Source organism: Somniosus microcephalus, chromosome 21 (genome assembly GCF_052327205.1).
Source record: "Somniosus microcephalus isolate GS21.2 chromosome 21, FLI_Smic_1.0, whole genome shotgun sequence".
Classification (NCBI taxonomy): Eukaryota; Metazoa; Chordata; class Chondrichthyes; order Squaliformes; family Somniosidae; genus Somniosus; species Somniosus microcephalus.
The window spans coordinates 17,553,327-17,566,157 of NC_141007.1; the positions used below are offsets into that span (position 1 = coordinate 17,553,327).

General features: G+C 50.6%; 1 protein-coding gene across 5 annotated transcripts in view; it reads left to right on the top strand.

The window, feature by feature from the left end:
- Positions 1-12,831, top strand: part of acox1 (acyl-CoA oxidase 1, palmitoyl) — a 71,864-nt gene that overhangs the window by 35,767 nt on the left and 23,266 nt on the right. For 4 of the 5 annotated variants that reach the window (XM_085963286.1, XM_085963285.1, XM_085963289.1 and 1 more), the window contains 4 exons: positions 3,871-3,990; positions 6,063-6,178; positions 8,219-8,388; positions 9,525-9,687. In XM_085963286.1, the coding sequence (XP_085819412.1) occupies positions 3,871-3,990; positions 6,063-6,178; positions 8,219-8,388; positions 9,525-9,687 (569 nt within the window). The remainder of the gene's footprint in view (positions 1-3,870; positions 3,991-6,062; positions 6,179-8,218; positions 8,389-9,524; positions 9,688-12,831) is intronic. The other variant, XM_085963287.1, reaches the window with a different exon arrangement.

Sequence of the window (12,831 nt, forward strand, 5' to 3'; positions counted from 1 at the left end):
TAACATGACAGCCTTCCAAACAGTAGCATTCTCCCTTTCCACTTGCCCATTACCCCGGGGGTTGTAGCTAGTGGTTCTGCTAGTGGCTATCCCCTTCGAGAGCAAGAACTGGCGCAGCTCGTCACTCATGAATGACGTCCCCCTATCGCTGTGTATGTAGTTCGGCATGCCAAACATGCAGAATAGATTACAGAGACACTTGATGACCGTGGCACTGGCCATGTCTGGGCAGGGAATGGCGAAGGGGAAGCGGGAATATTCATCGATGATATTGAGGAAGTATACGTTACGGACGGCAGAGGGAAGGGGTCCCTTGAAGTCCAAACTTAGGCGCTCGAATGGCCGTGTGGCTTTGATAAGGTGTGCACGGTCAGGCCTGTAGAAACGAGGCTTGCATTCTGCACAGATGCGGCAGGCTCTGGTCATTGCCCTGACCTCCTCGATGGAGTGGGGCAGATTGCGGGACTTTATAAAATGGTATAGTCGGGTGACCCCTGGGTGACAGAGGTCGTTGTGGAGACCCTGTAATTTGTCCGTATGAATGCTGGCACACATTCCCCGCGATAGGGCGTCTGGGGGTTCATTAAGGGCTCCCGGCCTGTACATAATATCATAGTCGAACGTGGATAGTTCGATCCACCACCTGAGTATTTTGTCATTCTTGATTTTCCCCCTTTGTTATTAAACATGAAAGCCACCGACCGCTGGTCGGTGAGCAGGGTGAAACGTTTGCCGGCTAGGTAGTGTCTCCAGTGCCGCACTGCCTCCACTATAGCCTGTGCCTCCTTCTCGACAGAAGAGTGCCTGATTTCAGGTCCCTGAAGGGTTCGGGAGAAGAAGGCCACAGGTCTCCCAGCCTGATTGAGGGTCGCAGCTAAGGCAAAGTCTGACGCATCGCTTTCGACTTGAAAGGGAATGCATTCGTCCACTGCACACACTGCAGCCCTTTCAATGTCCTGTTTAATACTGGTGAAAGCCTCCCGAGCTTCAGCTGATAGTGGGAAGGACGTCGATTTAATGAGGGGTCGGGCCTTATCAGAGTAATTGGGCACCCATTGGGCATAATACGAAAAAAATCCCAGGCACCTTTTTAAGGCTTTGGGATTGTGTGGCAGGGGCAGTTCCTTTAGGGGGCGTAATCGGTCAGGGTCCGGTCCAATTACCCCATCTTCCACCACACAGCCGAGGATACAGAGACGGGTTGTGTTGAAGACACATTTGTCTTCGTTGTAGGTTAGATTCAGCTTTAGGGCAGTTTTTAAAAATCTCGCAAGATTTAGATCGTGGTCTTGCTGGTTGTGCCCGCAGATAGTGACATTGTCCAGATAGGGGTAGGTAGCTTGTAGTTTATTCTCGTCAACCATGCGGTCCATCTCACGTTGGAAGACCGAGACCCCATTTGTTACCCCGAAGGGCACTCTGAGAAAATGGTAGAGGCGTCCGTTCGCCTCGAAGGCGGTGTATGGGCGGTCCTCCGTTCTAATGGGGAGCTGGTGATACGCGGATTTGAGGTCGATAGTCGAGAAGACTCGGTATTGCGCAATCTGGTTGACCATTTCTGATATGCGGGGTAAAGGGTAGGCGTCCAGCTGGGTATGAATATTAACAGTCTGGCTGTTGTCAATTACCATCCGTTTCTTTTCGCTATTTTTAACTATGACTACTTGGGCACGCCACGGGCTGGTACTGCATTCAATAATGCCTTCCCGCAGGAGTCTGTCCACTTCCGCCTTGATAAAGTGTCTGTCTTCCAGACTGTACCGTCTACTTTTGGTCGCTATGGGCCTACAGTTCGGAGCGAGATTAGCGAATAAAGAGGGCGGGCTGATTTTTAAGGTTGATAGGCCACAGACTGTGAGTGGCGGCTGGGACCCGCCATATGCTAGTGTGACACTTTCATGGTGGCACTGGAAGTCCAGGCCCAAGATTACATTAACACAGAGTTCTGGCATCACGAGGAGTTTAAAATCCTTGTAGTCCGTGCCTTTTACAGTCAGTGTTACCACACAGTAGCCCAAAATGTCCGAAGTGTGGGGCTTAGCAGCCATAGCAATTCTGCTCCGTGTAGGGGTTACCGTTAATGAGTGCCGCTGTACCAGGCTAGGGTGGATAAAACTCTCGGTACTCCCACAGTCAATTAAACATTTCGTTAAATTCCCGTTTACCTGTATGTCCATCATGGATTTTGTCAACGGGTGTGGCCTGGATTGATCCACCGTGATCGAAGCCACTGTTGGGCCCTGGGCGGCCGTTGAGTCGGGAAAAGATGGCGGATCCCAAGATGGTGGCACGCACGAGGCGGTGACGGAGTTGGAAATCGGATTCCCCCTGCAGACTTTGCTAAAATGCCCCTTTTTCTTGCATTTGAAGCATGTAGCGTCCTTCGCTGGGCATCGTTGTCTGGGGTGCTTGGCCTGGCCGCAGAAGTAGCATTTCGGGCCTCGAGACATTGCCGCTGTAGTAGGACTCCTGGGTGAACTTCTGTGTGGGGACTCCGGCGGCGTAGAGCTGGTCTGAGACCTGGATGGGGAAGATGGCTGATTCCAAGATGGCGGCCCCCTCGGCGCGCACGAGGCGGTGAGGGCCGCATGGCCGGAAGAATAAGAGTCAAGAGTTTTTCTGGGCCACGTCCAGCGATCGCGCAGTGACCACTGCCTTTTTTAAGTCCAGGACCTCCTTCTCCAGCAGTCTCTGCCGGATATAATTCAATTTGAGGCCTGTGATAAAGGAATCGCGGACCAATTCGTCAGAGTACGCGTTGGCCGTCACGGCCTTGCAGTTACAGTCCCGGACCAGGTCCTTTAGGCCCTGTAAGAAATCGTCCATTGATTCCTCTGGTCGCTGCCTGCGTGTAGCCAGCAGATGTCTGGCGTACACTTCGTTTACTTGCCTCTGGTATTGGGCCTTCAGGATAGTGATGGCCTCCGTGTAAGAGGTGGCGTCCCGGATGAACGAATAAATCCGATGACTTACGCAAGTAGTCAGTAGACTCAGTTTATCTACCTCGCTAGCGGATGAGGCCCCCGCGAAGAGTTCGAAGCATTTGAGCCAGTGTCCAAATTGATTTGATGCTTCAGCAGAATGTGGATCCAAGTCCAGATGCTCTGGTTTTAGGAGTCGATCCATCCTAGTATTCTTTAGTGATTAAAATTGATGGGCCTTCAATAACCACAAAACTAGAAGTTATAGACTTAAACAAGTTGGCTTTTAATCACTAAGATCAGAGCTAACATCTCAACACGCCGACTGGTTCACAGGAATGAGTCATACAGATCCTGGGATCTTTATGTAAGAGAAGTCAGGGGCGGAGCCAAGAGCCAAGACCTGGAACCTCCCAGGTTAGTCGGGAAAGAGGAAGTGAAACTATACACAGTGGGGGAGGGTAATATACATGAGTGCAAAACGAATACAGGATCAAGACAAACAGATTTCATTACATTTCTTAAGGTTACTAAGTTCTTCAATTAATCTTTGTGAGCAGCAAAGCAAGTATTAGAACTTAAGGTTGAAAGGGCGGTGGAAGCAGACTCGATAGTAACTGTCCAATGAGAATTGGATATTTACATGTAAAGGAGAAATTTGCAGGGCTGTGGGGAAAAAGCAGGGGGAGTGGGACTACTTGGATCGCTCTTTCAAAGAGCCGGCACAGGCACGATGGGCTGAATGGCTGCCTCCTGTGCTGTAAGATTCTTTGATTATGCAATTAGTTTACTGCCTGGTCCCATCCTCTTCTGACCCCTCTCCCTGGTCCTCTAGGAGGAAGGGAGAATGAGAGACAGGGAGTGTGTTTGAGAGATTTTGCCTCACTTTCCCAACTTGAGTGTGTGTAACTATTTTGCGCCTTTGACTCTTGTCTTTGTTCTCTTGTAGTGGGGAAGACCTCAAACCACGCTATCGTCCTCGCTCAGCTCTACACCCAGGGTCAGTGCAGGGGGCTGCACGCTTTCATTGTGCCAATCCGCAAGATGGGGACCCATGAGCCTCTGCCTGGTAAGGAGCCTGACCTACTGTGCTGCCATTCGTGATTCAGAACTCTTTCCTCTCCCCCCAACCCCAATTTTTTTTTTCTAAAGCCACAGATTCTTGCTGGAGCCCAGCTGCCCTCTGGCACCTCCCCTGTGTGCCCACGGAGCCTCGATAGTGACCGTCAAGGGATATAGATTAAAGGCTGGAGGTTACATAAGAACATAAGAAGTAGGAGCAGGAATGGGCCACTTGGCCCCTCGAGCCTGCTCCGCCATTCAATAAGATCATGGCTGATCTTGGGCTCAAAGCCACTTCCCAGCCCGCTCCCCATAACCCTTCACTCCCTTATCTTGCAAAAATCTGCCTATCTCCACCTTAAATGTTTAATGACCCAGCCTCCACAGCTCTCTGGGGCAGAGAATTCCACAGATTTACGACCCTCTGAGAGAAGAAATTCCTCCTCATCTCAGTTCTAAAAGGGCGACCCTTTATTCTGAAACTGTGCCCCCGAGTTCTAGATTTCCCCACGAGGGGAAACATCCTCTCTGCATCTACCCTGTCGAGCCCCCTCAGTATCTTATGTTTCAATAAGATCACCTCTCATTCTTCTAAATTCCAACACCTCAACCTTTCTTCATAAGACAACCCCTTCATCTCCGGAATCAACCTCGTGAACCTTCTCTGAACTGGTTGAGGAGTTGAGGTGCAGATCAACCATAATCTAATTGAACGGCAGCACAAGCTCGAGGGGCTGAATGGCCCCCCTCCTGTTCCTATGATTCAACCATGAAGTTTCTCGCCGCTGAACCTAATCCTGATGTCCAAGCGCGTGGCATTTCTAGCAGGGATTCAGTGGATGTTTATCAGGAGCAGGAACCCTGGCTATTTTTTTTATTTGGCGCTCCTTTTCTTTGTCCTCCTTCTCTTGACCAACAAAGCTGAGGGATGCTGAAGTGAATTGCAGTGCCCCAGTTCAGCGCACCACTCGTCAGACCTTCCTGCTCTGTGTGGCTCAGTATTGCATGAGGTGGTGCATGCTTGGGAGGAGCAGGTGACTTTGGACCTATGGTTCCCCGAGCTCTCCACCACTGGGGGTTTACTCGCCTCCTGTCTGGGTCTGTTGTAGACTCATTGATGGAGATTGATTGCTATGATTAGTCAACAACTCCATTTTCCGCTGTATCTTGCGATTACCAGGATAGTAGGAGGTGAACTAGATGGACCTTTTTTCGTCCAGCAATTGCTGTGATCTTATGTACCCACTGAGCCAGCCATGGGACACACATACGGCTGTTTGTAGTTTTGGGTAGCCCTTGAGGAAGTTATGATGAGCCTTTTATAAAACACTGGTTCGGCCTCAACTGAAGTATTGTGTCCAATTCTGGGCACCGCACTTTAGGAAGGATGTGAAGGCCTTAGAGAGGGTGGAGAAAAGATTTACGAGAATGATTCCAGGAATGAGGGACTCCAGTTACGTTGATAGACTGGAGAATCTGGGGTTGTTCTCCTTAGAGTAGAGAATTGAGAGGAGATTTGATAGGTGTTCAAAACCATGAGGGGTCTAGACAGAGGAGATAGCGAGAAACTGTTCCCATTGGCAGAAGAGTCGAGAACCAGAGGACACAGATTTAAGGTGATTGGCAAAAGAACCAAAGGCGACATAAGAAAAAACTTTTTTACACAGCGAGTGGTTAGGATCTGGAATGCACTACCTGAGAGGGTGGTGGAGGCAGACTTTCAAAAGGGAGTTGGATAAGTACCTGAAGGAAAAAAAAATGCAGGGCTACAGGGGAATGGTGGGACTACCTGAAGTGCTCTTGCAGAGAGCCGGCATGAGCCGAATGGCCTCCTTCTGTGCTGTGACCATTTTATGATTCTATGATGAGGTGATGCCCACTAAGGACCTGCGTGCTCATCAGTTAACGGCTCAGCAGAAGTTACTGGTACTCTTTCCTGTTGGGTTGTTTTGCCTACTAGTCATGCATGGTCTAGAGTGCTGAGTCAGGCCCAGCCTGGGTTGCCAGGCCAGGCACAGTCTGCCTGGGTTGTTGGCAGTGTTGTTTTCACTGACCTCCCTCTTCCTCTCCGCTCCCCAGGTGTGGTGGTGGGTGATATTGGACCGAAGTTCGGATATGATGAAGTGGACAACGGCTACCTGAAGCTGGAGAATGTCCGTGTTCCACGTGAAAACATGCTGATGAGATACGCAAAGGTAATGTGCAGGACTGGTGTGTGAAACCTTATACTGACGACACAGTTAAGATTGACCTAACTCGCATTCTCTTTTCACAATATTTTCTCTGTTGGACCTTCTAACCGTACTCCTCTCCACCGTACTGATGAGAGGCAGAACTTGATGCAGTGAGGGAGCTGAATTAATGGTTAAAATTGGGGAATTCCCCCAGTGCCCTGTGTTACTGACTATCTCTACTGATGTTAATCCAGCTCCCTCACACTGTCACTTAGTAACCCCCCTCCCCCAGCTCCCTGTGTTACTGATTGTATCTCTACTGATGTTAATCCAGCTCCCTCACACTGTCACTCAGTAAACCCGCTAACGCCCCGATCGCGATATTTAGATGCGCCCCCTGCTTTAACGCCGGACGCTATGTGCGACCGGTTCAGGGGGGCCTACCTGCGGTGGTAGAGGCGCTAATTAAAGGAGAGGTGCGGGGTGGCCATTTTTGTTGCTGGCCGCCTGCCAGCACACCTCTGCGCTGCCGTCCCCGGCCTCCTGAGCCCCCCCCCCCCCACCACCAGCCCACGGAGTGCCGACTGCATTCCAAGAGCCCGGCACTTCTCGGTGCCGGGCTCTTTTGCCGGCACTCGCGATCCTCGATCGCGCTGCACAAGGCCCCTCCCCTTTAAGAAGGGGAGGAAGGCCTGCAGTACCGCAGCGCGCCGTGCCGCAGCATGTGGCGCTGCAGCACGTTGCGCAGCGATATTCAGTTGCAGCGCCCCAAGAGGGATGCGGGGCGCCTCCAGTAGCGCCACGCTTCCCTCTGGGGCGCGCCAACTGAATTTCCAGCGGGCGGTCGCGACTGCTTCCGGGGTGCTACTTTTAGCGCCCTGGCGAGGCTGGCGCCCCAAACGGGGCTATAGTGAATTTCTAGGCCTGTATCTCGACTGATGTTAATCCAGCTCCCTCACACTGTCGCTCAATAACCCCTCTCCCAGCGCCCTGTGTTACTGATTGTATCTCTACTGATGTTAATCCAGCTCCCTCACACTGTCACTCAATAACCCCTCTCCCAGCGCCCTGTGTCACTGACTGTATCTCTACTGATGTTAATCCAGCTCCCTCACACTGTCACTCAATAACCCCTCCCCCAGCGCCCTGTGTCACTGACTATCTCTACTGATGTTAATCCAGTTCCCTCACACTGTCACTCAGTAAACGCTCCCCAGCGGCCTGTGTTACTGACTGTATCTCTACTGATGTTAATCCAGCTCCCTCACACTGTCACTCAGTAAACCCTCCCCAGCGCCCTGTGTTACTGACTGTATCTCTACTGATGTTAATCCAGCTCCTTCACACTGTCTCTCAGTAACCCCTCTCCCCCAGCACCCTGTGTTACTGACTGTATCTCTACTGATGTTAATCCAGCTCCCTCACACTGTTACTCAGTAACTCCTCCCAGTCCCGCCCTGTGTTACTGACTGTATTTCTAGTTAATCTGTCTCCCTCAACTAAGAACTTCATGTTTGTATGTAGCGCCTTTTTGACATGACAGAACATTCCAAAACACTTGCATTTGTAGATGAGGAATATGAGGGACACTGGAGGTGAAAGGGTGCAAGAGGAGATGCCATTGCAGGATATCTGCTGGCTGCTTTGGTGCAGGTAGGAATGGAATGCTGAGTGGGAGCTGCAACAGAGCTTGAACCACAGATGGTGCCATGGGCCCGCAGCACAGAGCTGCTACTAATTTGGCAATGTCACTCAGAGTCTGGCAGGATGGCTAGTGAAATGGGTAATGCCACACTGCTGCAGTAGGAGGGCACTCTTGTAAGGTAGGGCAGAATGGAGTGAGGTTTACCCTGCCTAAAATTGTATTCTAACTGATCTGGGAGTGCTTGTTGCAGACAGTAGGTGTTTAATATGAGAAGGTGCTCCATTTCCCAGCGCTAACATTCCTTGCACTGATCACAAAAGAAACCACAGATTCTCACTGAGTCACATGTTGAGTTACTGAAGATTTCTCCCAAGGGTGCATTGATTGGATTGTTTTTGTTGTTTTTTTTTAAAAAGGTGATGCCAGATGGGACGTACATGAAGCCTCCAAGTGACAAGCTGACCTACGGCACGATGGTCTTCATACGCTCAATGTTAGTGGGAGACTCGGCGCGTGCATTGTCTCAAGCGTGTACCATCGCTATCCGCTACAGTGCAGTCAGACACCAGTCGGAGCTGAAACCTGGGTGAGCCCTGCACTTTGTATTTGCCAGGGAGTGCCAGGGAGGAGCAGGCCCCGGGACGTCGGTACCACGGCGGCTGAAGATTGTCGGGCAGGAGTGCGGGAAAGGCGGAGTGAGGCGAGAGCGGACCCTATTGTGATGACACTGATGAAGATGGCTGCTGTCCTTGCGGGCTCCGTACGTACCAGGCAGCTAAGTGTCCTTTGCTGCTTGGTGTGCTCGGCTCGTTAAGAAAAAAGCATTTCACTGACTGGATTTCAATTGTTGTATTTGGTTATGTGACAAATAAAAATAAAAAATAAATTGAAATTGAGTGTGCGAGACCAGCAGTTATGGGTCTGTTACACTTGAAGGTTGCCATCCACCCACTCCACTAATGTGGCGTGTCAAGCTTCATTGCCCCGGTCTCGGCTAGGGCAGATACACGACTAGGGCAGATACACAGCTGGTCAGGCAGCATCTGTGGAGAGAGAAACAGCGCTAATGTTTCAGGTTGATGGCGGTTCCTGATCCCGATTGCTGATTGGAGGCTGATTTATCAAGGTTTAGCTGTCCTTCAGTAATCCTTAATATCATGAAATTGTTGATGTTGAGGTTGCATAGATCTTTCTTGAGTCCGATAGATGTGAGCCCACACCCAGCAGTAACACTGAGAGCACCAGTTGGGAGCGAGTCCATTGCAGTTTGGTGGTGATATATTGGCATGAGTGAGCCCACCCTTGCAGCACCTTCACCCGAGAATATTGTGGGAGTCAAGGCCCCTAATGCTAGTCAGATTTATATGTCCCGCACTCCAAGGAAAATAACTTAATGAAGGGCTATTGTTGCCTTTGCTGAATAAATGAGTGGAGTAAATTTCGAGGCTTTCAATTTAAACTGTGCCTTACCCAGCAATGAATCTAGGAACAGGAAGAGGCCATTCAGCCCCTCGAGCCTTTTCTGCCATTCAGTTAGATCATGGCTGATCTGTACCTCAACTCCATTTGCCCGCCTTACCCTGAATCTATCGATCTCCGTCTTGAAAGCTCCATATTGGCCAAAAATGCATAGAATGTTCATGGCTTCTTGTGCCTGCCGCAATGCAGTTGGATCTTTTTGTTTTGGGTTTAAGTAATGTTGGCTGTGATTGGTCTCTCTAGTGCTCCCGAGCCCCAGATACTGGATTATCAGACTCAACAGTACAAGCTCTTGCCCCTGCTGGCGACGGCCTATGCCTTCCGCTTCGTAGGAAACTTCATGAGGGACACGTACCATCGCATCACTGGGGACATGAACGACGGAGACTACAGCCAGTTACCTGAGGTATGGGGGTAGGGGCCTGGTGTGTGAGGCTACGCTGCATTATTCGAATTGCTGCGGGTGGCATCATTTTTTTGTATCGATGGTTCTGCGCACAGTCTACAGTAGCTGAGCAGCTGGTGCCCTTCATTCCAGAGCGTTCAACGTTGTACCGTGATCCATCTTACCTCAAGCTGTCTCCAGTTGGAGGCTCCTTCCAGACAGAATTGGAGGACGCACAATGACAGCTCACTATTGATGTTGCGATGAGATTTGCCCCATTCCCCTTCCACCCTCATTGTCTCCCCTCTCCTGAAGGTGCTGGTTATTAGGGTGTGGCTCCATGGGGTGCCCGCTGTCCTTTACTATATCGCCCCATTCTGAATGCTGCTTGTGTGAGTCTAGACGGTGAGGCTATTCAAGACTGGGTACGTCGCAGCCCATCTTCTCCTCACCTGACGTGGCTTCTTTATTTGATCCCTCCCTCTCCCCAACAAATGTTGAGCTTGGCCCCATGTCTCGGTGCACGTTCACTAAGTAGTCTGTTTGATCGGCAACAACAACTTGTATTTATATAGCGCCTTTAACGTAGTAAAACATCCCAAGCTGCTTCACAGGAGCGTTAAAAGACAAAAAATTTGACACCGAGCCACATAAGGAGAAATTAGGGCAGGTGACCAAAAGCTTGGTCAAAGAGGAAGGTTTTAAGGAGCGTCTTAAAAGATGAAAGAGAGGTGGAGAGGTTTAGGGAGGGAATTCCAGAGCTTAGGGCCTCGGCAACAGAAGGCACGGCCATCAATGGTTGAGCGATTATAATCGGGTGCTCAATAGGGCAGAATTAGAGGAGCGCAGATATCGCGGGTTGTGGGGCTGAAGGAGATTACAGAGATAGGAAGGGGCGAGGCCATGGAGAGATTTGAAAACAAGGATGAGAATTTTGAATTTGAGGTGTTGCCGGACCGGGAGCCAATGTAGGTCAGGGAGCACAGGGGTGATGGGTGAACGGGACTTGGTGCGAGTTAGGACACGGGCAGCCGAGTTTTGGATGACCTCAAGTTTATGTAGGGTAGAACGTGGGAGGCCGGCCAGGAGTGCGTTGGAATAGTCAAGCCTAGAGGTAACAAAGGCATGGATGAGGGCTTCAACAGTGGATAAGCTGAGGCAAGGGCGGAGACGGGCGATGTTACAGAGGTGGAAATAGGCGGTCTTAGTTATGCTGCGGATATGTGGTGGGAAGTTCATTTCAGGGTCAAATATGACACCAAGGTTGCGAATAATGTGGTTCAGCCTCAGACAGATGTTAGGGAGAGGGATGGAGTCAATGGCTAGGGAACGGAGTTTGTGGTAGGGACTGAAAACAATGGCTTCGGTCTTCCCAATATTTAATTGGAGAAAATTTCTGCTCATCAGAACTGGATGTCGGACAAGCAGTCTGACAATTTAGAGACTAGAGGGGTCGAGAGAAGTGGTGGTGAGGTAGGTGTCGTCCGCGTACATGTGGGAGCTGACGCTGTGTTTTCAGATGATGTCACCTAGGGGCAACATGTAGATGAGAAATAGGAGGGGGCCAAGGATAGATCCTTGGGAACACCAGAGGTAACGATGCGGGAGCAGGAAGAGAAACCGTTGCAGGTGATTCTCTGGCTACGATTAGATAGATAAGAATGGAACCAGGCGAGTGCAGTCCCACCCTGCTGGACGACGGTGGAGAGGCGTTGGAGAAGGATGGAGTGGTCAACAGTGTCAAAGGCTGCAGACAAGTCAAGAAGGAGATAGGGTGGGATATGTGTTGGTGTAGGGGTTACGGGGATCGGGTGGGATATGTGTCGGTGCAGGCTCGATGGGCCGAAATGGCCTCTATCTGCACTGTGGGGTTTCTATGATTTCTATGATTTCTATGAAGGACAAGGAGGGATAGTTTACCTTTGTCACAGTCACAAAGGATGTCATTTGTGACTTTGATGAGAGCCGTTTCGGTACTGTGACAAGGGCGGAAACCTGATTGGAGGGATTCAAACATGGAATTGCGGGAAAGATGGGCACGGATTTGGGAGGCGACAATGTGGTCAAGGACTTTGGAGAGGAAAGGGAGGCTGGAGATGGGGCGGTAGTTTGCAAGGACGGAGGGGTTAAGGGTTGTTTTTTGAGGAGAGGGGTGATGACGGCAGATTTGAGGGTGAGGGGGACAGCCTATCCACCACCTTAAACATCCGCTGCCTCCACTACCGGCGCACTGTGGATGCACCGCAGCAACTCACTAAGGCTTCTTCGACCGCACCTCCCAAACCCGTGACCTCCACTATCTCAAAGGACAAGGGCAGCAGGTGCATGGGAACACCATCGCCTCCAGATTCCCCTCCAAGTTACACACCCGCCAGACTTAGAAATATATTGTCGTTTCTTCACCGTCACTGGGTCAAAATCCTGAAACTCCCAACCTAACAGCACTGTGGGAGTACCTTCACCACACAGACTGCAGCGGTTCAAGAAGGCGGCTCACCACCACCTTCTCAAATGCAACTAGGGATGGGCAATAAATGCTGGCCTAGCCAGCGATGCCCACATCCCAAGAATTCATTTTTAAAAGCCATTCCGGGATCCCCTACCATCCCTGTGTAATCGTTTCAATTCAGATTTCTGGTGCATGTGTTTTTTTATTTTCCTCCTCTTCCCTCTATTCACCCAAAGCCTACACAAAGCACGCGGTGTGCCTTCCCTGACGTGACTAGGGGAGGAAGATTGATGGCCCGGGATGAAGGGGCTGAATTGCTTCCTCTCTGTCAGCTACAGGGTCCTACAAGTAATGAATTTGGGCACACCGCCTCAGACCACAGTGCCAGCCCCTGCATACAGTGGCTCAGTGTAGCAGACAGGGCTGGGAAGCTCCGAGGACAGGGTTCCGTCTGGAGCAGATGAACTTCAGTACTGACCTGAGCTTCCTGCAAAATCATCTATTCCAATCATTGTCTGGGAGAGCATATAAAATCTTCCTACTGTAGCAGCCAGTACAAGGGATATGTATGGTCTGTATTCTGCCGCTGTTCAGTGATTTCTAGGAACATAGGAACAGGAGGAGGCCATTCAGCCCCTCAAGCCTGTTCCGCCATTCAATTAGATCATGGCTGATCTGCTCCTCAACTCCATCTACCCGCCTTGGTTCCGAAACCC